At 46.5% G+C, this 26068-nt stretch overlaps 2 protein-coding genes across 9 annotated transcripts in view; one reads left to right on the top strand and one right to left on the bottom strand.

Annotated features, from left to right (window-relative positions):
* Window positions 1-13512, top strand: part of TECPR1 (tectonin beta-propeller repeat containing 1) — a 38608-nt gene extending 25096 nt beyond the window's left edge. For 5 of the 6 annotated variants that reach the window (XM_037910872.2, XM_043524047.1, XM_037910873.2 and 2 more), the window contains 11 exons: window positions 275-402; window positions 704-806; window positions 1499-1595; window positions 2059-2138; window positions 2655-2711; window positions 4907-5081; window positions 7833-7968; window positions 8797-8889; window positions 9761-9867; window positions 10305-10424; window positions 11381-13512. In XM_037910872.2, the coding sequence (XP_037766800.1) occupies window positions 275-402; window positions 704-806; window positions 1499-1595; window positions 2059-2138; window positions 2655-2711; window positions 4907-5081; window positions 7833-7968; window positions 8797-8889; window positions 9761-9867; window positions 10305-10424; window positions 11381-11578 (1294 nt within the window). In that variant the 3' untranslated portion in view covers window positions 11579-13512. Of the gene's footprint in view, window positions 1-274; window positions 403-703; window positions 807-1498; window positions 1596-2058; window positions 2139-2654; window positions 2712-4906; window positions 5082-7832; window positions 7969-8796; window positions 8890-9760; window positions 9868-10304; window positions 10425-11380 lie in introns of those variants that run through there. The other variant, XM_037910875.2, reaches the window with a different exon arrangement.
* A 5903-nt stretch (window positions 13513-19415) lies between these two features.
* BHLHA15 (basic helix-loop-helix family member a15) lies at window positions 19416-25038 on the bottom strand. 3 transcript variants are annotated; one of them, XM_037910870.2, is made up of 2 exons: window positions 24899-25038; window positions 19416-21474 (listed from the first exon to the last, which is right to left on the bottom strand). In XM_037910870.2, the coding sequence occupies exon 2, from the start codon at window positions 21394-21396 to the stop codon at window positions 20869-20871; it is 528 nt and encodes a 175-aa protein (XP_037766798.1). In that variant the 5' UTR covers window positions 21397-21474; window positions 24899-25038; the 3' UTR covers window positions 19416-20868. The 3 variants fall into 3 exon arrangements, with proteins under 3 accessions (XP_037766798.1, XP_037766797.1, XP_007065437.1); XM_037910869.2 differs by lacking the exon at window positions 24899-25038 and adding an exon at window positions 24720-24887; XM_007065375.4 differs by lacking the exon at window positions 24899-25038 and adding an exon at window positions 23845-24248.
* Between the last annotated feature and the right edge of the window lie 1030 nt (window positions 25039-26068).

Here is a 26068-nt window from a genome sequence, read left to right on the forward strand (position 1 = left end):
GTTAAACTTAGACGTAAGTGAGGTGTTTGACAGGCTGCAGACTCGCAGCTGAGGTAGCCAAGTGGCCTCCACCCACTGACAGGAGTCAGTCAAAAGGCACATTCTTAATTGGCATCAATCGCCTTCCCCACGGTTTGGATAGAGGCCGAATGAGCTAGCGACTGAACTGTCCTCCAACCCTCCCTAAGTCAGGGCTGAGGTGCAGGGCAGGGAACACGTGCCGTTACTGACTCCGCCATTGAGTTCATGTAAAATGTTCTCTCTCTCCCTGCAGGTTTTGGCGACAGATTGGAGGGCATCTCCGCCTGATAGAGTGCAATAGCCATGGCATAGTATGGGGCATAGGTTACGATCACACGGCCTGGGTTTATACTGGGGGATACGGAGGCGGCTTCATTCAAGGTAATGACACATTTATTCTACCAGGGTGTATAAATTCCCTATTTAACCTCCTGCATGGCACCAGCAGAACGAAAAATTTCAATCCCCCATCTTTGTATTGTGTCTAGTCTGTAGAATGAGGTGATGGGCATGTCCCATCTCTGCAAGGGAAGCAGGCTGTGCATCTTAGCTTTCTATCTTTGGCTCAAAAATGAGCAATAAAACGTGCATAAAAGTTCCACCTGGCAAAATTTTGAACTATTACAACTTTCTTCTTTAATATTTAATTTCGCTTTTAATCCGAGTGATTTATTGCCTACAGGATTGACCAGCAGCGCCGATAATATTTACATGCAATCAGATGTGAAATGTGTTTATATCTATGAGAACCAGCGGTGGAATCCAGTCACAGGATATAGCAACAGGTAAGTGTGTGCGTTTATAATGGTCAAGGGAAATATCAGGGTGTTTTTAAACTTTTATTTCATGTGTTAAATTGAGATGGAAGGCACATGGGCTTTGAGAGGCTAGATTTCATTAAAGGATGCCTTTGTAGGCCTCAATCCTGCAATGCATTGTACACCAGCACACCCCTGGGAAGGCACAAAACCTACCTGCAAGCAACACATTGCAGGATTAAGGTCACAGATCGTAAGCGCTTCAAGTCAGGAACCATGTCTTCCTGTGTGTCGTGTAGTGCTAAGCACAACGGGTCCCTGATCCTAAATGGGGCCTCTGGATGCTGCATTTAATAACCATATTTAATAATCATCTAAAGACATTGGGGTCTAATGAAATGGAAGTCAATAAATCTCTCCTTGGTGGGTAGGAAAGGTTTTTCCACCAAACTTTGGAAAACGGCAGAATTCTCAAGATTCACCCTCCTGGTTTTTAAATGCAAAATAGTCAGTTTTTTGAGATCTTTGATCAGTGTTTGGCAGGCAACTGAGCTGCAGAGCAAACCTGTTTCCTTTCAGTCCCTTCTTCAAGAGAGTCTAGTGATTGAAGACAGTGTTCAGTGTGTGGACGTGGGAAGTGCTAGGCAGAGGTGAAGAGCTTTATCTTTTATCCTTCTCTCACTGTCGCTTATTCTTTATTCCTTGTACTTGTGTTGCAGAGGGCTGCCCACAGACAGGTACATGTGGAGTGACGCGTCTGGCTTACAAGAATGCACAAAAGTTAACACAAAGCCTCCATCCCCGCAGTGGTCTTGGGTAAATTTTGTCTTGAAATTATTTTTTTTTTCTATTTTTTATTTAAAAATAAAAAAGGATGGCCTAGTTGCTCAGGCACAGAACGGAGGTGTCAGGAGACCTGGGTTCCATTCCTGGCTCTACCACTGACCTGCTGCGTCACTTTAACCTCGGGTTTCCTCATCGGTACAATGGAGATGATCTCCCTGCATCCTAGGGATGCTGAGAGGATTGATTGTCCCCCCACCCTCCCAACCCAATTCCTCTTTGGCTCCTTTGTGAATCCCACCCTGAATGTTTTTAAAGTCCTTGGGGACCCAGGATGAAGTTGTTCTGAACAGGCAAAGTTGTACTATAAGTATTTTTATCAGAACATTCCATACAAGCAATTACAATGCAAAGTGTGCAGAAGAAGAGGTGAAAGGTGATCTCCCTGCCTTCACTTTCTGTTGTGCTCCTATTCACGTTATCCTTCTGACTCTAGGTGTCTGACTGGTGTATTGATTTTAACATTTCCGGTGGAACTGATCGGGAAGGCTGGCAGTATGCAGCAGACTTTCCAGCGTAAGGAGTTACCTTCTTGTACCTAATAGCCTGGCAGGACCATGCCAAGTTTAACACTTGATTGGCTACAACCACACTGCAAGCAATTACTTAAAACTAGTTGATCTGCACTTCAGCTTTGCTTTAATGATGGCATCTGTGCCTTGATTTCCCCCTTTGCAAAATGAGGGGGAGAGAGCTGCGGACAATCAGTGTTGAGTACCGTATCGATTTGAAGTATTAGTGTCCATGGCGTTTGGGGAGGAGGGGTGAAATATAAGTCCCACACAGCAAAATAAGGGTTTGCCAATATTCTAAAGTGGCAGGGAGGTCTCCAGGGTGGATAGTTATTTACAGTTGCAAGCCAATGCCTGGTATCCTCACAACACTGTGTGGTGTGAGGGAGAGCTTTGTACAGAACAGTTGCATGGAAAATAATGCTGGGCTGAAGCATAGTCAGCGCTGACAGGCTGTTGCTGAAATGTGAGGTATTTCCAAGTCCTCTCAAACGTGCATTAAACCACGTATCTTTGGCAGATCCTACCATGGCCACAAGACGATGAAGGATTTTGTTCGACGAAGACGCTGGGCCAGGTAAGGGATTAAGTTATGGATATAAAGTTTAGAATTCAGACATGCTCCTTTCTTAAGAGCAAGCTGTTTAGTCCCTTAAATATCTCTCCGCTAACAAAGGGCAAAAGCACTGAAACCTGCATTGAAGAACCCATCTCCAGCAGGGCAGCCCATGGCTTTAGCAACCACTTAAATTACATTTTTCACTTCCAACCTTTGCACACAAGTGTCCCAACGTTTCCGTTGTGACTGTGTGAGATCTCTGGGTAGAAGCCTTCTGGTCACAGTTCAGATCAAGGTTCTTGTCACAGGACAGAGTGCCCGAAGTATCGCCTCGTGGACTGCAGTCCTACAGGCAGCCTGCCGCAGTGTTCCCCTTTAAGGGGCTTCTTCAAAACCTCAAACCCTTGTGTCCAGTCACAGCCTATTTCGGGTTCTGGTTTGTTAAATAAACAAAAAAATTCAAAATGAAGCTCTCGTAAGCCATTTATCCCCTTATTAGGACACGCTCAGGCCTTCCCTACCATAGTCTCACTTCCCCAAGTCCCAGCTTTCTCTACTGGAGCCTACTTTCACCCAGCAGCCTCTGTATTCTAGTCTCCCTGAGCATCTTTCACTTCCTGCTGCTCATTACAAGGGAATCAGCTAAACCCCCTACAGATGAGCCTTAGTAACTAGGGTTGGCTGGGCCCAGGCCTCTAGCCCTTAAAGGGGCAGACCACCCTTTTATAGCTCCCTTTACAAATGGTGGTTAAATGATTAGTAGATGTTGTTAGAGAGTCCGCCAAGCCAGTAGGTTGCTTGTAACCATTTATAACACATGCCTCATATGCTTAGATTGCAGGCTCTTAGGGCAGGGACTGTCTTTTTGTTCTATGTTTGTACACCACCTAGCACAATGGTCTATGACTGGGGCTCCTAGGCACTACAATACACATAACAATAGGGCTTTAACCCTCTTATAGATGGAGTCCTAATATAAATGTGACCAGCACCACCTACTTACTAGGCAACTGATGACTTTCCAGCCAGGCTTTACTGTAATTGGATGGAACCAGAAAAGATCAAACCGTTACTGTATCCTGCCTTGAGCAGGAAGCACCCCTGCACCCTGCTCTTTCCCGAGGGATCCTGGGGCAATTCTGAATCACTCTAGTTTTCCTCATGCATTTTCTTGTGCTAAGCTGTCAAACACCCTTACTAATGAGGTGCTATGAGCCTACAAATTAAAGACTTTGATGTTTGGTGCTTGTTTTGTGGCTGCAGAGTCAACGTTTTAGGCCTCAAGCATCTCTTCCTCCCGCTCAGCAAGGCCCTCGGGCCACAAACAGTTCTGCTGTATGTCCTGTAACAAATTGAACTAACCAAATGAACTAAGTGCTGATGCCAAATATAACTGACACAAGTTGAGAAAAGTCTTGAGCCCAACTGTTCCTCTCTTTCAGTTGCACAAATTAAAATTGAAAACAAATAGGGGATTGCTTAGGGCTAGATCCTGGATTTGTGGGTTGGAGGAGAGAGAAATTCCCAGTGTTCCCGGGCTGGGTGCAGGTAGACATTCTGCCTGTGGAGTCTAATGTATCCTCCCTAATTTGCAATGCTACTTATTTCCACATCGAAACTAGAGCAGAGTAGCTTTCTGTAATGGCCCATTAAGAGAGAACCTTTTTCTGTACTGCTTTAATGGAAGGCTGCCAGCTCTTAGCCAACAAACATGCCTCCCTCCCTTGGGATGCTCTGTGTTACCTTCAGACAGTCCCCTCCTGAATCAAGCCCAGCTGTCACTCCCATTGCCAGTACAGAGGAGGGAACGGACCACCTACAGAGTTCTGCTCTCAGCAATGGATTCTCCCACTAACACGATGAAATGCTTTTCTTTATCCTGAAGTTGTAGGCTAGGTTTAGACAGGTAGGAAGCAAAGTCTAAGAGGGCCTGTTTTTTCTTTATTAAGTTGCTCTTAGAAAAGAAACCCTGATACATGTTATCCTGTGTCTAGTGCTTCAGAACTCAACCTGGAAACACAAACCTGGTTGGTGTCAACTCACTTTCAAACTGAAAATATTTGTTGCATGGTATCTCTGCTTTCCATATTACCCATTGAATGAAAGGATTTGGGGACTTCCCCCACCCTTATGAGTTATTCTGTCAACCTGGGAGCAGATCCACTCACAGGAAGTGCGTGTTCCTAAAGGGTTGTGGGGGTTTTCCTCTTTAGAAAATGTAAAATAATCACCAATGGACCCTGGCTGGAAGTGCCACCCATCGCCCTGTGGGACATCGCCATAATCCCTAGTTCGTCAGCAGACAAAGAAGAATCGATAGCACTCTGGGCAGTTAGCAACAAGGGAGACGTGCTGTGCAGACTCGGAGTAACACAGCAAAATCCAGCTGTAAGACTTTCTCGTTACTACCTCTCTCATATAAGTGTCATTTAAAGTGCATGTATGTAGCGTGTGCGTGCATGTATCCCTCAAATCACTTCACTGGTTTTTTGTCTCTTGTGTAAACCCCCGTTAACCCCTCAGCCTTCTTTTCCTGCTCCACCCACCCCCGAGGTGCGCTCATTCCCCACCTCTTGACTCATGCTGCCTCCTGTGTCTTATACAGCTCTCCTCTCGTACCCCATATGTCTCCCTACCGCCCCTTTCCTTTCCTTCCCCTTCAGTCACTGAGGGGTCTGCTCCTGCCTTCTCTTCAAATAATTGGTAGCATGTCCATCTGACTTAGATATTAAGCTGCTCAGGGCAGGAACCTGGCCAAGCTGTGGCCCCCATATAGAGCCCACTGAAGTCAATGCAAGTCTTTCCATTAACTTCAGTGGGCTTTGTATTGTGCTGTGTGTTTTTTATAAGGAACCATGCACATCTATAGTGCCTAGTATAATTAATACTAGGTTCACATTTACCTACAGACTATAATAGACATTGCAAAACAGTAACCTCCATCCACTAAAGTACTTACCCATGTGAATCATCCCTGTAATAGCAGCTGCTTCCCAAGTGCCCCCTCCTGGCTAGGAATACCTCAGTTTCCCTCTTCTTCGGGGCTCCTTAATAAACTCCACAGACAGGTTAGTGCTGGAGATGTGGATTAGCCCTCTAGCCACCTCACAAACAAACTTAACCCTTCTCGGGGATAACAAAAAAATAGAACTGAAAAGTCCCAGCAAACAAAAAGGTAAAAGAACCTTCATGGGCTTTTCTTCAGCCTACCCCGGGGCTGTGTTTCCAGCACCTTTCCGAGCTACCTTTGAGTCTTCTGCTTGCTCTGGTATAGAAAACTCAGCCTCTAGCCTGATTTCCCCTGGAGTACTGTTCTCCTGCAGCCTGTCTGGTTCAGTGCCTTCCCTGGCACAGAGCAGCCAGACTGACCAGTCCCTGTGGTTCTGCTCCCAGACTGCTCTCTCTGTCCCTTTATAAGGCTCAGGTGTCCATTAAAGCATCAGTTGAGTCCCTGAACCATGCCTCCCCTCTGGCTCTACAGCAAGGCCAGCTGCCCTCTATTAGGCCCCATTGTAAGGCTCTTAATGAGGCACAGGTGGGCTGGATCAGTACCCTCTTAGGCTATATCTAGTCTGCACCCCATTGGGGGCAGCATGTAGGCTAGGTGTAGCTCTAGACGGCAGTGAAAAGCAGGCTGTGTCCACACGGCAGCATGTAGCTACAGATGGCAGAGAGAGGCTCTGGCAGGGGGGAAGTCATGGGGAAAGGGTCTGGCAGCGGGGAGGCCATGGGACCTCCCCCACTACTAAAAATAGCAGCACAGATGTGGGAAGCACTGCTTGGGTGTGTAAAGCGCCATATAGGGTACATACCCAAAGGTTCTGGGGTGCTTTTATTCCCCTAAGCTATTCATACCTGTGCTGGGGATGGAGGGGGCAGTGTATGTAAGAAGTGTGCAGTATAGACATACCCATAAAGGGCCCAGTCCACCTGGTGACACGCCCTTTGACTTCAGAAGGATGCCTGCATGTTTAATGTTAAGCCTGTGTAAGTGCTTTACAGGATTGCGGCCAAATTGTGCACTAATTTTTGCGAAAGTCATATCTAGAGCTTGTAGAAAGTTTTCATTTTTTTAATATAAATTTAAATGTAGACATCTCGAAACTTTGGAAAAACCAGTATGAAAAAAAATTCAAAAAAATGTTCACTAATATGTTTCCTGTTTTTTCTACCAGTTCTGTTTCAACAGTTGTACTGTTAGGTACAACTAAAATCATAATGCGCTTATAGAAAAGTCCCAAAGAATTGAACGGAAGATTACATCCCTGCTCTAGCATAAACCAGGGGTGGGCAAACTTTTTGGGCTGAGGGCCACATTGGGTTTCCGAAATTGTATGGAGGGCTGGTTACGGGAGCCTGTGCCTCCCCAAACAGCCAGGTGTGGCCCGGCCCCCACCCTCTATCCAAACCCCCCTGCTTCTCACCCTCTGATGGCCCCCCTGGGAATCCTGCCCCATCCACCCCTCCCTGACTGCCGCCGAACCCCCCCCACCCCTGCTGCCCCATCTAACCTCTCCTCTCCTTCCTGACTGCCCCCTGGGATCCTTACCCCCATTCAATCCCCCTGTTCCCTGCCCTCTGACCACCCCGACCCCTATCCACACACCCACCCCCGACCACCACCCTAAACTCCCCTGCTCTCTACCCAACCCGCCCTGCTCCCTGCCCCCTGACGGCGCTGCCTGGAGCACCGGTGGCTGGCGGCGCTACAGCCGTGCCACGCAGAGCACCAGGCCAGCCAGCCATGCCACCACGCAGCACAGAGCACCGGGTCAGGCCACGGCTCTACAGCTGCGCTACTCGACAAGAGCTCGCTGCCCGGAGCATTGCGCCGGCGGCACAGTGAGCTGAAGCTGCGGGGGTGGGGGAGCAGTGGGGGAGGGGCCGGGTCTCCCGGGCCAGGAGCTCAGGGGCTGGGTAGGACGTTCCTGCGGGCCGTAGCTTGCCCACCTCTGATCTAAACAAACCAGGGAAAGGCCTTTGTCGGTTAAGTCATATAGGGTTCTATAGAAGTTACTCTTCAGAACCAATTGCATTCTGTAGGATTTTTCCCATCACGTGAGATCAGCCAGCAGGCGCACTGTTATTCAGTTCTGCAGCAGGTGCGTGGTTCCCAAACCATACTTTGTCATTTGCTAGGGAACATCATGGCTTCACGTGGGAACAGATCAGCCCTTCATGTCGGTCTCGATTGGGGCATTCCACCAAGTCTGGGCTGTTGCCAGAGATGGCTCTACCTTCTACCGGGGTTCAGTGTCTCCAAAAAAACCTGCAGGTGAGTGCTGTGGAACAGAGTAGGTCTTCTCACAGCAAGGATGTAGTGAGCTGAATGAGCACAGGACGGAGACATTTCAACGTCATCACTGCAAAGAGTGTGAGGCTGATGCAAAATAAACAGCCTCCTCCTCGCTTATATTAACATGCTTTAGGACGCTTTTAAAAAGTTAGTTAATGTTTACAAAACCTTGAGATGAGTTTCTTTTTGTTAGCAATGTATCTGGGTAACTTCTTGGAAGCCCAAGAGAAGTTTTACCAGCCTTGCCCACAAGGAAATGCCATTTCACAGGGGTCAGCAACATTCCTCCTTAAATTCTCCAGGCCAAACTCTCTTGAGAAGGTCGGGGTAGAAACTATCTACCATTAAACACACCTCAATATGGAAAATACTGAGTTGGGAAAGGAGATGGAGAATATTGCTTTATGTGAAGTAGGTTCCCACTCTTTACTTTAACCATTCTGTGCCTCAGTTTCCCCATCTATAAAATGAGGATAATGATACTGACCTCCTTTGAAATCTAACAATGAAAAGTGCTATATAAGAGCTAGGTATTCTCCCCATGTGTAATTCAAATGGAGAGGATTAGTGGTTTGGGTGTGCTTGACTTTTAGACCAGCACTTCTCATGTCAGCCAGTCATGTTATTGTATAGCCAGAAGGGCTGGAAGGCTACTTGGTTCCCTCTCCTGTGATTCACCACTGCCATTAGGTATTTCTAATGCTCCTACCCCTATGGTGTCTGAACACAAAGCTTTCTTTGGCCTATCACAATACCCTTCTTACTGCTGTTTTCTCAATGTCTCGTTCATTTATTTCCAACTTCTAGGCGATTGTTGGTACCATATCCCTTCACCTCCAAAACAAAAATTAAAACAAGTGTCAGTAGGACGGACATCTATGTTGGCGGTGGATAAAAATGGTGAGTTTTAAATGACAAGGACTCGGAAATGAACCAGAGATCTGACTGCTTTAAAACAAGATTCTAGGCCACATCCTCCACTCGTGTAAACTGGCATTGCTCCATTGAAGTTAGTAGAGCTATGCTGGTTTACACCACCTGAGGATCTGTTCCTCTGTGTGTTCAGAGGGAATAGCCTTGCATTGGCACAGTGACGGACTGGGTGCGGTAATCACTGTCTGGCTCCTAGGATTGTATTTGACATAGCTAGTGCCATAGATAACATGGACACAGCATCTAGAACGCTTTTTTAAAATATTTATTGGATTGTCACAAAGAAGAAAATAACCTCTCTCACTGCGTCTCAGGAGCTTTGCCAGAAACCCCGAAACATGCAAATCTGCAGGAAGAATGCCTTACAGTGAACCATGCACATCATTCACAGCAAACAAACTGGTGCATCATCACTAGACAAAATTAAAGGATCCTTTCACAAAAGAAACAAGCCTTTAACTCTGCAGCATCCTGTCTGAGAGAACTCCTTTTCCATGTTGCATTACTTCTGTACCGCCAATGGTGTGCATGGATCGTTGTAAATCTATAATGCATGGTCCTTTCCCCAAGGAGCTTTAGAAATTAGGGTGTGCACCATTATTCAGGAAGGTCAAAATAGGGTAAATAGAGACTATGAAGTTCCATTCACTAGTGAAAAGTGTAACAGGATTCCATAGAAAATAAGGAAGCAATAACTGCTGATCTCTTATGATGTTTAATTAAACAGTGCAGAGTTCATGGCTTTAATGCAGTGGGCTGATCCTACATGAGCAGAACTCCCGAACTCTCTCTAAAAGACCATCCTTCCCTTCATAGGATTTAATTGATCTATTTATAGGTAATCTCTGGTACCGTCAGGGAATCACACCAAGCTACCCTCAAGGATCTAGTTGGGACCATGTTTCAAATAATATCCGTAAAGTTTCTGTGGGACCCCTGGATCAGGTATGTATTTAACTTTGCATGTCACTACTTATGAATGACATAGTTAAATCATCAGTAAACAGTGGTTTCTACTCCTGTTTCCCTCATAAGACAGTGACTCACATGCCGGCATCCTGACAACCTGAAAATTAACTCTGTGAAATGGTAACACAGATTTCTGCTGTCCCACTGAGACTATGCAAATAGCATATATTGTAAACCTTCCTTGTTAAATCTCAGTGGAAATGTTTTCACTGCTAATCTTCGTGCCTGGGTCTCATTTGTGTAGGGACGTTTGGGTTTCTGTTTGCCCAAATTAGAGCTCTTTGGCTCTAAGCAAGGTCACTGCATCCAGTCTTTGGAGCTGTTTGTGTGACTGAGCCGGGTACTGTCGTGGTTTTCATTTAGAGGAAGAGAGCAGTGTGTGAAACACATTTTATTCATTCTCTCTCTTTAAGGTTTGGGTGATAGCTGATAAAGTGCAAGGAAGTCACAGCCTAAGTTGCGGGACAGTCTGTCATCGAACAGGAGTCCAACCATTGGAACCGAAAGGGCTCTCATGGGACTACGGCATTGGGGTGAGTGCTGGGAGCACAGAATTGCTCTAGAGTTGGTATCTACACAGTTATAGGTGGTTGGGCACTGTCTATAGAGGAAGATACAATCCCTGTTTCAGCAGGCGCCTACGAAATTTTGGATACGTGCTCATCTCCTTGTGCAAGGCAGGAAACTGGTCTTGCACCCTGTACTCTCAAATGGGAGCATTCCTTGTCTTGACTATGGAGACATTTCCATGTCAAGTGATTGTGTCTTCAAAAGTATTGGCGTCTTTTTTTAAAATGAATGAAGTGTGTTATGCAATTACTGTATAGAACAGTGCCTCATTTACATTATACTAATCTTTAAACTAGGGTTGGTTTTTAGTTTGAGCGCTTTGAAGTCTTCATTAATTTTGTGTCCAGTGACACTGTTTTAAAATATGTAGTTAACTGTGATTAGCCAAATTAAATATAATACAGCAATTAACACGGCAGCATTTTATAAGTAAAGCTTCTCCATGGTCTGTGCGTGATTATCCCCCATTGTCATGATGCTGCAGTGTTTGAAGTGCAGATATTTAAACAGTCTCATTGAAATCGTAGCCCCTTTGAAGTTGATGGCAAAATTCCAACTTCAGTGGGGACAGGATTTCACCCAATCCTCATTATGCAGAATACTAATCCTTGTCCGGGCCTGCTCCTTTCCTTGAGCATGTGTCTCATCCATTTTAGATGCTCTAACCAGAATATCCAAGAGATAGGAGTCATGGGGATTTGAGTGTGTGGACCAGGCAGTTATGCACCCAGCTCCCTCTGGGAGTTACACATGCTAGCAGGTCAGGATTTTGTAAGGAGTCCTTTTTCTGAGCTGAGCTAGGGTGGGAAAACTAACCCCCGGCAGGGCATTAAGAATAAATAGTGCAAAAACCTTCCTGTAAACAAAGCTTTGAATCAAATTGCGATGTTTCTTTAAAATATATTAAAATCTCATGTAGGGTGGATGGGAGCACATTACAGTCAGAGGAAACGCAACTGAAGCTCCTAAGACTGCTTTACATGAGACCTCTGAAGAGCATTCAGCAAAGCCAACGGATCTAGAAGATGGGGAGAATGGAGGAAAAGGAAACCATTCTAAAACCACCTTGATGGTTAACGAAGGGCAAGCACTAGACAGAAACTCTGTTAATTGTTAGTATGTTCTGTTCTCTGTACACTGGCTGCTGCTTGTTTCCCAAGTAATTTAAAGAAAAACAAACTGTAGGATACAATAAACTCATTCCATTTCTGCTCAGAAAAAAAAAAAAGCCTTCTGATAAAACTGAGGCATTTTTTAGAACTGGAATTTACAAGATGGGCATTTTAATATTTAATTTATTCTTGTACTACTAAGTTAATAGAGTATGGCTTGATAGAACTGACAGAGTTTTGCCAAGAGAGACAAGGTGCTGTTTGGAGCTGCAGGAATAGCCTTGACCCCCTTTTAAAGCTGCTACACAAACTGTGTGAATGTGAATATCTTTGCAGACTTGTTTATTTTTCCTGTAGAAGTCTTTAATTCCCTTCCCTATATCCCTTAACACTCACTCATCTTATACGCCACTCTCCAGTTTTAGTATTGCTCGTCTTTGGGCAGATAGGAGGATTTTAAAAATCGTATCAATATATAGTTGATTACTGTACAGAGCGCTCTAGTCACTGCATTAGTGTCAAATCTAGGGTCCTGATCCTGCAGACACTTATGGACATGCTTAACTTTGCTCATGTGAGTCAGCCCATTGATTTCTATGCTACCCTCACATTGAGCGGGGATGACTTGCATCAATAATGTTCCACATGAGTATAAGTGTTTGTTTGCAGGACTGGAGCGGAGGGAGTACACATTACTAAGGGCCAATTTCTGGTACCCGTTCTCATGCTGCATAGAATCTTATTTCACAAGTGGTCCCATTGGTGTCAGCGGAACTCATGTGGAAGAGAGTCCTAATCTCTCAGTAGGAGTGCTTCTACATTTATCAGATATGAGGTGGAAAAATCATCTTTTTAGCCTCACGTTCAGCTCGTCCTCCAATGGCTCACACCTCATGCTTTGTCCAAGTCTCTTCGAGTGAGAGACTGGAAAAAGTTCTATGCCTATTTCCAGCCTCATAGTGGTAGAGAGCTAGTCACTCCAGTGAAGTCAGTGTAGACTAGCATGCACTCAGAATGGGGCTTTGCTGTTAGTTTGAACTAAGTGATCTGTGCTGAATATATTCCTGGCTCTTCTCCTAGTGAGTTAACACCTTAGTGTACATTATTCCTCAAAAGAGAAGGTCTAGTTCTGTCCTGCTTTAAAATTGTAGTTAAGCCTAGATTCTCCTCTGAACTCCTCTTTATTTTAAAGCCCAATGTTGTGTGGTGCCAGTCACCTTCTGCAAGGTGCTGAGCGTTCACCTCCCGTTGGTTTCAGGAGGGCACTCCACACCTTACAGGATAAGGCTTTATCCATTGTAACTTAGAGAGGTTGTCACGGAGGGGCTAATCTTGCACACTTAGATTCGATGGGAATGTCGAGAGCAGGCTCAGACCCCAAGTTTCTTAATGGTAGCACTGCAAGTTTACATTCTTTTTCCCTATATTGTGTGTGATTGTATATGGAGTTATTTTTATATAAATTGAATAGCAATGTGGCATGGTCTCAAGTACTGTATTTGTAGAAGTAACTATTGACTGTATTTAATATATATATATATGATATTTTAATGCCAAGACACTGTTTATGTCCGAATGTGAAAAAGAATCTTAAAGATGCTACTGTCTAACCTATTGAACTTTCCAATATGTGATTATAGTTTTTTTTATTGATTTTTACATCTGTGGTGTTTCAAGTGTCGTAAGTGACATTATTTGCATTCATTCCTATAAATGCTAGGTTACACACAGTTCTAGAAGTTACACAGCAATTGTTCCAAATAAACATCATTAATAGCTTTACCACATATACTCTTAGGCTTGCTTTTTCTCTGCACTAACACATAATCTATGTTAGAAGGTCAACTTATATTTTCCTTTTGAATATCCAATGTTTACATCTTCAATGCAAGTGTTACATATAATACTAACTGACTCAATAAAATATACGCTAATGTAATCGTGCATTTTCTCCTTTTCCCCCCCCCCAGGGGGGGACCCCATTTTGTCTGTTGTACAACAAAAAGCTGTTTAAGGGAACATATGCAAAATATAAAATCTATATCTGAGCACCAAATCTCTGCCCCTGAAAGTCTTCTTAAAGTAGAAAGTGACAGATGGAATTAAAATGTACATCAGCCCCCTAACTGTGAGATAACTTTACTGAAATTAATTGAAGGTTGAAATGGATTTTGAAAAATAAAGTTCATCTGTCAGAAAAAAGGCTCCCATTGTGAAATTCCCTTGAATTTGTCCAAGAAAAACTCTTGTCACTAGCTACTATTTTGAAACTAGGGGTAGCTACTTGCCCTAAGCTATAATGCTAACACTACTGGAAGAAATAAAATATCCTAGCAATTTTGTTCAGTGAGAAGCAGGTCATAGCTGACAGCAGGGCAGTATTTACTGAGGGAAGGCATACCCTTCATATCTGATCTCTGTACCACTAGCTACCTGATACTGCATTTACTGTTAAAGGTTATGCAGTATTGTTTGCCAAATGCTTTAATAACTTGTAATAATGCCCCTTTATTTACGCTAAGCATTGAATCCAGATACTGATACGCTGTCTTGGTAGCTAAAATGCTGTCTGTCCCCTTCCCCTTCCCCATAAAAAATCCTACAGAAAAGGACTTTAAAGTCCACAGAATGCTGCTGTGGGAATCTCAATTGTAATGTATTGGTGACTGAGGAGCTTAAAAACCCCTGCAAGATTTATTAGACTCCCTTAACGTTTGTCACTCAATATTACTTCTCTCACTTTCATTACTGTGCCTAGACACATTCAGCAAAGCACTTAAGCACACACTTAAGTGCTTTGCTGAATCAGGGCCTATATAAACAGTCAAGAGAGCTTTTAAGAAATGGGACCAGGATTCACCAAAACTAAACTGTCTGTAAATCTAGGCATAACAAGAAAACTGGAGAGCCATGTACATGGCATTGCCCTTTGTTGTATTCCAAAGCCTGGCTAGTACGCTGAGTTGTCTGTCTGGACCCTAACCCCAGGAACTAGTGTAACTCTACCCATATAAAATGCCTTTTACATGACATCTTAACTTGAATTGTAAGTTGGTACTTGCATAACTCTTCCCTTGTGTGTTTAAGGGGGATTAGACTCAGTTAATGGCCCAAGTTCAATTATTTTGAGGTTATAAGAGAACACTAAAGGCAGCTTTGTTCCTGCTAATGTGCAGTTTAGCAATGTGGGGCCTAGTCTCTATAAGAGATGCAAAGAGAGACATTTCAGAAGTGTAGGGAGAATCGCTACTGAAGTAGTAAGTAGCAGCAGTGTTTGAAAGGTAGGAAGTTGGGTCCATTTCTCCCCTGGCCACAAAGAATCCTACCAGAGGGGACTCACCAAAAAAAGCTGTCCAGAGACCTCTTTGGTGAGTTCCCCCTGACGATTGTGGGAGGCTCTGAGCCTGTGCCTCAGTGGTTGTGGCCACAGTCATTGACAGCCAGGCTACCAGGGCCTCCGCCCAGCCATAGCTGCCTCCAGGATCCCTGCAGCAGGTAAGACTGTGCAGAGCAGGTACTATGGCCCCAAAACGTGCACTGGGCCCAGGGATGGTGACGTGTTAATCCCCCTATTCCCCCTTTTCATTTAGTTAAAACATCGTTGTACAAAAACTAGTTGAGCCAGAGAGACAGGCACAAATGGCTGCTGTGTTGCTCCTGTCATGCACTTCAATATTTACTCAAACAATCTAGTATTTACATTGCAATTAAAGTATTTAAAAATGTTTCTGACCTTCATTAGCCTTTCCAGGTTGGCGGCTTCCCAGCTGCTGCAGCCATTTTCCTCCTAAGCCAGCTTTCTCCAGCTGCCATAGGGGTCACTAGAATTCATTTTGGGTGGTGGGGGGAGGGAGGGGAGACAAAATCCTGAACATACTTATCTGCACCTGTTACATATTGGAAGCATTTGCTAACGTGATGTGTCCCTTACCACTGCTTGTCATGTAGGCAGATGAGAGCCCTCAGCCTAATTCACTTTGGGCCAGTGTCTGGTTACTACTTTGTTTGCAACAATGACTTTAAATGCCAGACTAAGGCTCTAGGCCCACAGGGAACTGGGTTTTTAAAAACCAAAATAGCAGGAAGGTTGTCACATTATCTAGACTTATCACAGGGTACGCACCATGGGTAGCACTTCCTCTGGAGAACAGCTCTCTTCCAGGTCTAACAGCTGCCCTTGCAGGCTCTCAACCCATTATCCTCTTGCTTACCTTGCACCCCCTCTCTCACTTAAGGGGCTTCTTTGTGACTCGGCCCTCCAGCCAAACTCTGTGGTTTCTCCTTCTGGGGTATAAAGTCTTACTGGACCTGTTGATAAGGCCAGTCGTTCTCAACCTTTCCAGACTACCGTACCCCTTTCAGGAGTCTGTTTTGTCTCACGTACCCCAACTTTCACCTCACTTAAAAACTACTTGCTTACAAAATCAGACAAAAATACAAGTATCACACACACTATTACTGAAAAATTGCTTACTTTCTCACTTTTACCATATAATTATAAAATCAATTGGCATATAAATATTGTACTTACATTTCACTATGATACTTGAGCATGTTTTTCACTTGTGAGCTTTTTCTGAAACCTGAGCCCCAGGCGGCAGCGCTGAAGCATGTAACTTAGTTTTGCGGGGCCCCCTGTGGCATGGGGACCCAGGCAATTGCCCTGCTTGCCACCCCCTAATGCCAGCTCTGCACTTGCAATCCCCCTAAACCCATCCCATGACCTCCCTGGGCACAGAAACCCCCAGGTTGAGAAACACCATTCTAGATGAGTTGAGTACACTCTGGAAGACCTCTGCATACCTTCAGGTTGAGAACCACTGGTCCAGGCTATGCCACTCCATCACTGGCGGGTAGGGGAACCCAGGGCCACCCACTACTCCACGTTCCAGCCCAGGGACCCTGCAACACACCGCCAAGGTCTGCTCAGTCCCCAACCTTGCTGCTCTCTCCCTGGGCTGCTGCCTACGCCACCTCCCACTTGGGTTGCCAACCCTCCAGGATTGTCGAGTCTCCAGAAATTAAAGCTTAATCTTTAATTAAAGATTATGTCATGTGATGAAACCTCCAGGAATACATCCAACCAAAATTGGCAACCCTATCTCCCACAGACAATCTTCTCTACCCTGCTCTCTCCTGGGTATGTCCTCCACGAGGGCCATGCTCCCAGGGGTTTAATTCTTTCCCTGGGTGCCTTCCTGCCTTCTCTAACGCACAGAGGAGGATGGTGGCAGACTTCCTCTCTGCAACCATTGCTGTTGCCAGCCCACACCTGCTCAGCTGAGCTTCAGCTTTGGCTCAGGAGTTGCATCTACAGCCTAATCCCCTCATGTGTGGCCTATCACACTAACTGGATCTTTCTTGGCTTCCTGGACTGTTTTAGGGCTGCTGTGGGTGGATACCCCATCACACTTGTGCTTCTGCAAGTTCAGCAGTTCTGGGCCTTACTACCCAAGTCTGTTGCTAGGAGAGGTACCTATGATTTGCCAGACCAGACCACTGAGCCATCAAGTCTGAAATGCCACCTCTTGGCCAGGATTGTCCTGGAGTCTCCAGAAATTAAAGCTTAATCTTTAATTAAAGATTATGTCATGTGATGAAACCTCCAGGAAAACATCCAACCGAAACTGACAACCCTATGGCCTCTGGCAGACACAAACATCTGGGGTGATATCCTGATACCACTGAAATCAATGGGAGTTTTGCCACTGATGTCACTGGGGCCAGGATTTCACCCCTGCATCAGAAGAGGTGGGGATGCATAAATGAAACATGCATTCGGAAGTTCACTTGTTGTCTGGGGGAAATAGTTTTAAGCAGTTGATTGAGCTCTCTGGGCAAATCCTCTATCAAAAATGAATACTAGCAGGTCTGCCACCTCTTTAAAGAGTCTGAATCATTGCAAGAAGGCCTCCCCTGTGGACAAGAGGTGACCTCAGCAGGTCTCAGATTGAAAGTCTACAGTTTGCCCTCGAGGCTACAGGCTCCCCCACTTCCACATGCTGATCGGCTGAGGTGCTGGCTCCTTTCCTTCTGCTTCATCAAGCAAAAAAACCCATGAAAGGCCCTCAGCACCTAGCAGATTTCCTCCTTTTAGCAATCTGCTTCTGCTAGAGAGAGAAGAGGTTTTGTTCACTGAAGCCTGGTTTGCAGTAGATAAGAGAAGTGAGCAGTTAAATTTTAATAAATAATCTCTTCCCATCCGTCTACAAAAAGAGAGCGCAAGTGACAGAAAATACCTTGATTGGACAACGTTATCCATCTCCCCCCTCCCCAGTAGAGCATGGTACTAAGCTAAACTGGAGATATTACAGGCACTTGTGGGCACTGCACAATGGAAGATACTAGCCTAGATGGCTCAATGGTCTGATCTGCCATTCAAATCCCTGTGAGGGAGAGATTAGTTCAAAACACCTCTCACTAAGTAATGGGGTTTTTTTGGGGAGGGAAAAAAGTCGTTGGGAAGAACTCAAGTTGAGGCGGTAGAATCCAGCCCCTGCAGTTAAGAGAGAGCAGTGTGTGAAAAGCAACATTCATTGTTCCCTGTTGTATCAGCAGGTAGCTACCGCAGAAGATGGAAACGTGCTCTCTCTCACAGCTGGTCTCTGACACTTTACGTATTCCAGATAAAAACATTATCACACTATCCGGTCCAGTGGAATAAATATCACATTACGAAGTCTCTCCACACTGCACCAAGCATTAGAGTAGGGAGAACTCATAGGGTCTCTCTACATTGCATGGCACCAACGCTGAGGCCGGGTCAGTCGACTCGGGCTCGGGCTGCAGGGCTGAAAATAGCAGCGTAGATGCTCAGGCTCAAGCTGGAGCCCAGCTCTCAGACTTTATGAAGGGGGTGGGTCTCAGAGCCCAAGGCCAAGCCTGAACTGCTACACTGCTATTTTTAGCCCTGCAGCCCGAGCCTCACGAGCCCAAGTCAGCTGACTCAGGCCAGCCATGGCCATGCCACAAGTCTTTTATAGCAGCGTAGACACACCCATAAGGGTCAGAACTGCTTTCTGTTGCACACAGAGCACCTTGGGTTGCATGGGTTCTTTACACAACACACAGTCAACCTGTGGAACCCTTTGCCAGGGGCTGTTGTGAAGGCCAAAACTATAATACGGTTCAAAGAAAGAACTAGAGGAGTTCCTGAAGGATAGGTCCATCAATGACTATTAGCCAGGATGGGCAGCGATGCAACACCATGCTTTGAGTGTCCCTAGCCTCTGTTTTGCTAGAACCTGGGAGTGAACAACAGGGGATAGATCACTTGATGATTGCCTGTTCTGTTCATTCCCTCTAAAGCACCTTGCACTGGCCACTGCCGGAAGACAGGATATTGGGCTAGATGGACCATTGGTCTGACCCAGTATGGCCGTTCTTATGTTCTAGGGGGTCTCTGCAGCTGTTCTTTTCAACACCCCCTGCAAAGGATCCACCAATCTCTCCCTCACTTAGCCACCAGCCTGCTTCCCCCTTGCACTACCCTACTCTGTGGGGACAAAGGTAGGGCCCATGAAGCTACATCCTGTGCAAACATGAGCACCTAAATCCTGCCCTTGCCCCCTCTGCAGCATAACCACAACTGTCCGGCTAACATCAGCACACTATGGCCATAGGTGGGGACAGTTGTGACATATGCTGTACATGCAACATTTCCAAACAAAGAAATGTTAGCTTGGGGGGGAGGCGAAGAAGAGCAGGGCTAGGAGAAATGGAAGTTTTTATTCCAACTTTTTTTTTTAAAGTTTCTTTTCTTGTTTCGATATTTCCTGTTTCATTTATTGTATTTTATAGTACCTAGCCCAGAATGAATCCTAATTGATTACAATGCAGGCTTTATTAGCAGAGTTCATTTTAAATGCACAGATTATCATTGTCCACCTGGTAAATATACAAAACATTTGTTCTGCAATCACATCATTTTTGCAAAGATCACAAGTGAATTAACTGTTAAATATTTATAATACAATAGCATCCAAAGGGTCCAAATGGAACTGGGGTCCCATTGGACTGGGTGCTGTACAAAGACAAGCTCCTGCCTAGAAGAACTTACAATCTAACAAATCTCTTTTAAGGTTTCTGTTAAAAGGCACTTTCAAATATATATAATGCAACAAGGATCACATTAATTATTGTGCATTTTAAGTGTACTTGTAGGACTACATTTTAGGACCGTGACCCAAAGCCCACTGAAGTGAATTAGAACCTTTCCATTTACTTCAATGAGTTTAGGGCAGGGGTTCTCCAACTGTGGGTTGGGACCCCAAAGTGGGTCGCAACCCCATTTTAATGGGGTCACCAAGGCTGGTGTTGGCCCTGGCTCCCAGCAAGTCTGAAGCCCAAGCCCCACCCGCCGGGGCTGAAGCCAAAACCTGAGCCTCACCACCCCGGGCTAAGGTTACATGCCCCCACCCACGGCACATAGCACCCCAATTTTTGTTGTCAGAAGTGCAATGAAGTTTGAGAACTGCTGGTTTAGGGCATTTAGGATCTGATCCAAGGCCATTTTGTTAGGTAGTATTCATACCTGTTCGATCACACTAATCAAACTACTCAAAATACGTTTCTATTGTCATTAAAATTGTTCCTCCCTCTGAGTAGCAGCATATTTAAGAATTCAAGGGGAAAAAAATCCAGGTAATTGTGGTTAAAGAAATTAGTCCTGCTATCCAAACATCAGGTCAGTTAGATATGTCCCTTCAGTAGCTGTATACATTCCAAAGTACCGTACCGGGCCATAAACTTCATTATTTCTGCACCAAGATTCCCCATTACATGGTGTCACTTCTGGAGGAACAGAAGTTACAGCCAGTATTTTCAATAATGACTAGTGATTTAGGACATCACTGTTGGGTGCCCAACTCGAGGTACCTTATAAAAAGAGTAATTTTCCTAACGGACAGAGCACCCCCTCCCACTGAAAAAGAATTTGTTTATAAAGCCTGCCCTGCAAAAGCAACCTGGGTGTTGAACAATCAAACAATTTCTCATTACAAATTAAAAGAACATTCTGACCTCAGGAAAATTACAAACAAAGCAGGTAAACAAAAACTATAAGAACAGAGAAGGTGTTTCAAATCGGGCAACCAAAATCACTAATCTCTTTGAAAAGCCTGACCTACAATTTAGGATAATTTCAACAAGAACTATGAGATCTAGTCACTAAACATCTGTCTTTCCAAAAACAAACAAAAAAGAAACCCACCAGCAGGAAATAACCCCTTAATCCTCTAAATGCTGAAATATACAGGAATGTGTGGAGAAGAGAGAACGAGGCCAGTAGCTAACTTTAGCTGCCTTGTCTGAAGCTGTGAATTTGTGTGGAGTATTTTTTTAACTGTTCATCATGTTCCTCATCGCCGTGTTGCTGTTGGTAATGCTGGTACAGTTTGGAGCTATTGGCTGCCCCAGTTCCTTCTACAGTTGGAAGGTGCCCACTGGACATATGGAGTATGGTGGAAGTCAGTGATTTAATGTAATTTTTGGCTAGTGTAAGAGTCTCAATTTTAGAAAGTTTATTCTCAGCTCTCACATGAGGGATAACCTCCCGCAAGGCCTGGAATGCATTATTGAGCTTGTGCATTCTCTGCCTCTCCCGTTCATTGCTTTCCAATCGCCTCAAGTGTCTGTCTTTGTTGTTCCAAGCATGTTTGGCTTTGACTGTACCAGTCTTGTTGCTCTCATTGTTTCTGCCATTTCTCCTTTCTTTGCGTCGCAAACATTTCACCGGTTCCTCTTTGCTCAAAGTTGTCTCCCCAAGAAAGGCTTCTTTGTCAACAGCAAGCCTGTGCTTCGTTCTTTTGCTTTTGGTCTTCATGTTTCAGTAGATGATGGGGAAACGTCACCCAGCCTGTTCTCCCATTAAGTTAATCTTCTGGTACTAGCCATCAACATGCTGCAAAAACATAACATCAACATCTTCAGCTGTCGTTACCTTTCATACTGAACAAATGGAAAGTCATTGTGCTGTTTTGCTTTGTACCAGCATCTACCTGCAAAATACTGTAAAACTACCAGCTGGATCTTTTGTTTGTTAGTATATGTTTTACTGATTGTTAACATCAGCCCATCTGGGCTCTGTGGATGGAAGTAGGGCCCCTGGAGAGGATCCTCTTAACCACAGCACGTGGGCAGTGGTGGTGGTGATGTATTTGCATCTTGATTCATGCATGTTAGTGGGACTGGGGGGTGAGGGGAAGAGGGAGGGAGCCTGTACTACATCTGTTCTTAATGTACTTGCTTTGAATTTCAGTCTCCAACTGGCAACATTCATTGTCTCATTTGTCTGATACAGTTGGCCTCTGTTTGGGGCCCCTCCCCTCTAATTGAAGGAGAGGCCACTGTAGTTCTCTGTGGAGAGATCCTCTCCAGGTTCATTCAGTCCTTGGCCTCTCTGCTGAGAATGCCAATGAGCATGCTAAAACTGGAGCCAAATGAGTGTTTGACATGGGTTCCTGTCCACTAGAGCCTGTTGGCTTTCAGTCCAGTTCCATTTCACATATGCCACAGGCCAACTGAAATGACTACAATGTGACAATGCTGATAACCACAGAGTAAGGCATTACAAGGAAGATGGACAATGGAAACATTTGGCCAAGTTCTCCTCTTGGCTACAATGGTATCGCTAGTTTAAGTGAGAGAAGAATTTGGTCTGTCTTGAGCAACTAGAAACAGAACAATATTAAAAAAAAAGTGACTGCAAACATTGGTGAGCCAAGTCTGTTCCCTTAAGCAAGAGCTGTCCTGAGGGAAAACAGGAAAGGAATTTAAAGGCTGGACTGAGATGCAGCATTTCCAGTTTAGAGATCTCAACAGTGAAAAGAGGTCTTTGGCGTCAGCAAACCAGAAAGTGAGAAGCACGACAGGAGCATGACTGTCAGTAAAGGCTTAGTTATAAACTCCCTTTCCTCCCAGCTCCTGGCACCCATTCCTTATGAGCTGAATCACATCCATGTGCATGCACACAGAATTGATTTGGGACTAGATCCCTGGATATCGAGCTCCAAACAAGGCAAGCCTCTTCCACTGGAGCTAAAGGAGTAGGAGGTCCTGTTTGTGGGCAGCAGCACACACTCACATCGCAAAGCCAACACATTATGCTGTCCTCTGAATGCCCCCTTTCTCTTCCCCCCCATTGCTTTGAGTGTTGCTCTCTTGCTTCCTCTCACAGCTCTCCCAACTTCACCATATGTCTCCCCACCTTCTCTTCGTGCCATCCAGACAACTTTTAGGAGCCATTAACTCAAATTTGTATTCACTTCTCATTCACAAGCCAATGCCTTCCTATTTGTCATTTGCTTTTAGTCTTGCCTTTAAAATGCCAGTTGTGTCAGTTTTGTCCACAACTGGTGGAAGGCTCAGACTGCTCCTCCTCGTTGATGGTCTTCCCAGCTCTCTTCCAGGGACACCACCTGGCTATTTTGGACTGCTGCAGTTAGAGGAGGAAGATTGGCTGTTATCAGCACCCACAGTGAAAGCTCCTGTATGGTGCAGCAGCAGCAGAGTTCCTGCTGCACAGTGAAGACTGGCATGCTGGCAGCATTACCTCCTCCTGCAGTGATAATAGCAGTGCAGGAGGGGGAGTGGGTTGCAGCCTTGCTTCCTTCACCAGCTAATGGCCAGGGTATAGCCATTCTGACACCCAGGATAACAGCAATTTCTACACCGCCCAAGTCAATAATCCAGCCAACACTGGCAGCATGGCAGAGTCTAGTCTTCCTGTGCCACGGGACAGGGCACCTGCACAGGGGCTGCAATGCCCCTTCCTTCCAGGCTGATGAGCCATTAGACAGTGATGATGCAGAAGCACCCTCTACCTCCACTTTGTGCCAATGCTTGGTTCAATGGCAGACACCTGGCAGCAGCCCCCCCTTGTGCTGATGATTGGTATTAATGGGGGGGGTGTCCATTTACTCCCCTTCGTTCCAGTCTTAGAAAATATTTCTGGTGATGCACTGAAATGCGAGTGACTGGAGAGTCGGACTGCCGTTAGAGACTGGCCACAGAGCTTAACTCCCCTCCTGGAAGGACAGGAGAGGTGCACCACCACCACTCCACATCACCACCTCTTGCAGTAGAGGGTAAAACTGATTGAGGATGCTGGGAAAACCGACATCACCACCGCCGCCACCTAGGAGCATCCTCAGCTGCTCCTTTCTCCGTGTTCATAGTGTTCCAGCTGCCCTGTGCCAGCTACTCTGGCCGTTCTTTGGGTTCATACCTCATCACAGGGTACTCAAGTTTTCCACAGAGGACCTATGCTCACCTCACAGAGTGGCTTGATTGGGGGCCTCCAGCCCAAGGCTGCCAGGGGAGCAAGACAAGACTGCATCTCTGGTTTCACCCACCAGCCCCACACCATGCTGCCTGAGAGTCATGGGCGCCTGAGGAAAACAGCTGGAGGACAGGGCTGATACTGGGGAAAAGAAAAACCAAAGCCAGGCCAGGAGAAACCTTGGAGCTTCTCTCTCTTGGAGAGATGGCAAATCAGAAATAGGATGGAACAGTGCAAATAGGCACCAAGGAGAGCAGCCAAATCCCTACCTCCCCTGCAGAAGGCACTGCCCCTGGGAAAGCAACCAGCTGCTCCTTGACAGACACCCACCCTCCTGGACTGGGGTGGCAGCCAGCAGAGGAAAGGGGGGAGCTCCTAGGACAAGAGGATTTGGCAGATTAAGGGGAGCACGGAGCCAGGTGGAACCAGTAGACTAAGGATAGCAGGTGAGGATAGGGTACATGAAGTGGCTTGGGGGAAGGTTGTTTTCAAATACAGCTACACACCCCAGACCCATCCGCTACCCACCCCCAAACCCCTCGTCCTACAGCCCACAGTCCTGTAGTGTCACTGGACAGGCTCGACACTACCTCCAGGGGAGAGGGGGAGACAGTGGGGATGAGGGAGAGTCCTGGCGGGAGTTTGGGGTCAGCAAGGGGGAGGGCAATGGGGGCTGGGGCAGGCTAGCGCAGGAGGGGCTGGGGGTAGGAGGCCGGTGGAGGCATTCAGAGCTCGCAGAGCGGGAGGAGAGGCGAAGGCTAGCGAGGGAGGGAGCAAGCGGGCAGGCAGAGGAGGAACTCGGTCGGGGCAGCGGGGGACGGAGCGGGGGGAAGGCAGAGGAGAGAGCGACCGGAGAAAAGACCTACCGAGGGCGCAGGGAGCCCCCAGGAGGGACCGGAGCCCCGCGGGAGGGCTCCAGAGGGAAGGCGGTGGGCACGGCGGGGCTGGAGCGGCCAGTGCAATTTCAGACAGCGGGAGCCCCTCCGCCACTCCCCGAGCGGCCCTTTGCCCCCCGCGCCGGGAGCCTGGTGCCCGGCACGCGTACCTGGGAGCCGGCGCGGAGGGCGGGACGCCGGAGAAGGGCCGCCGGGCGAGCAGCCGCTCGCAGGTGGCTGAGACGCGTGTGACCGCAGCCCGCCCGCCGGGCCTGGGACACGTCGCTTTAGTGGCGGAGCCAGCGGGAGGCGGAGCCCGGCGCAGCAGGCGCGTCCAGGCAAATCCCCACTGGAGGCGGGGGCGGCTGCGGGCGGGGCGCGCGGCTGGCCCCGTGCGGGGCCGACCGAGGTTCCGCGCCACCTGCACGGGGGCAGAGCCGGGACCTCAGAGCCGCGGGGCAAGTTGTTGTTTCCACGGGGCAGCGCGGCGAGAACGTGGGTCCTTATCGCGCGGGCGGCGCCGCCCGCTCCTGCGGCACAGAAGGCGGCATTGTGCGGCCCCAGTTAAGCGTGAGATGGGCCCCCCTGCCCTGTGAAGAAAAGCCCGTTTGTCTAAGAGATTGGAGAAGTTGTTCAAACACAGCTTAATCCATATGACAACAAAACACCAGGAAAGGTGCCCACATCAGTGCGGCACAGGGCGCTCTTCCTGCAAACATTGTGTCAGTTCACCAGAGGACAGCTTCAGCTTGCCAACTCAATGTTCCCAAATGTCAGGGGGGTTTTTAAATTATTAAGAGACTGGGGTACACGGGTTCTGCTCTGTGCTGCAATTCCAGCTGGGCACCGAGACTGCGCTGGTTTTGGATGGGTCCGCATTCTGGGGGACTTCCCCTTCAACACTCGGGTGCTGCAAGTGGGACTGGTGATTCAACAGCTAGAAACTCTTCCCTCACAGTCAGTACCGAAACAATGCTCCATCCAACACGATCGCAGTTGGCACTCTGCTGCGGGAGCCTCTCCGACAGAGCACAGATAATGAAGTCATCATGACTACTTGTCATTATAAAGGAACAGGCTTGGCAAGCTGGTCAATCGACCTATTTGTCCATGGTTAAATATAGTCCAGTGTTCCAGCAAGAATTCCCTGAGGTAGGTGGCAGCCTGCGTTTTTGACTGCATGATGGTACTATTCCATCTTTGTTCTTTAAAAAAAAAAATTTGTTGTGCATTTTTCTGAACTAAAATAACCCACTACACTAGCTTTTTAATTATATATAATTAGGCATAAGAATCTAAGGCTAAGCCTACTGGAGACCATAAAGTCTTCCTCTTTTTTG

The sequence above is a fragment of the Chelonia mydas genome, chromosome 10 (assembly GCF_015237465.2).
Source record: "Chelonia mydas isolate rCheMyd1 chromosome 10, rCheMyd1.pri.v2, whole genome shotgun sequence".
NCBI classification, from domain to species: Eukaryota; Metazoa; Chordata; order Testudines; family Cheloniidae; genus Chelonia; species Chelonia mydas.

Excerpts from the sequence above, each read along its gene's own strand:
- BHLHA15 (XM_037910870.2), bottom strand. The coding sequence starts at position 21,396 with ATGAAGACCAAAAGCAAAAGAACGAAGCACAGGCTTGCTGTTGACAAA.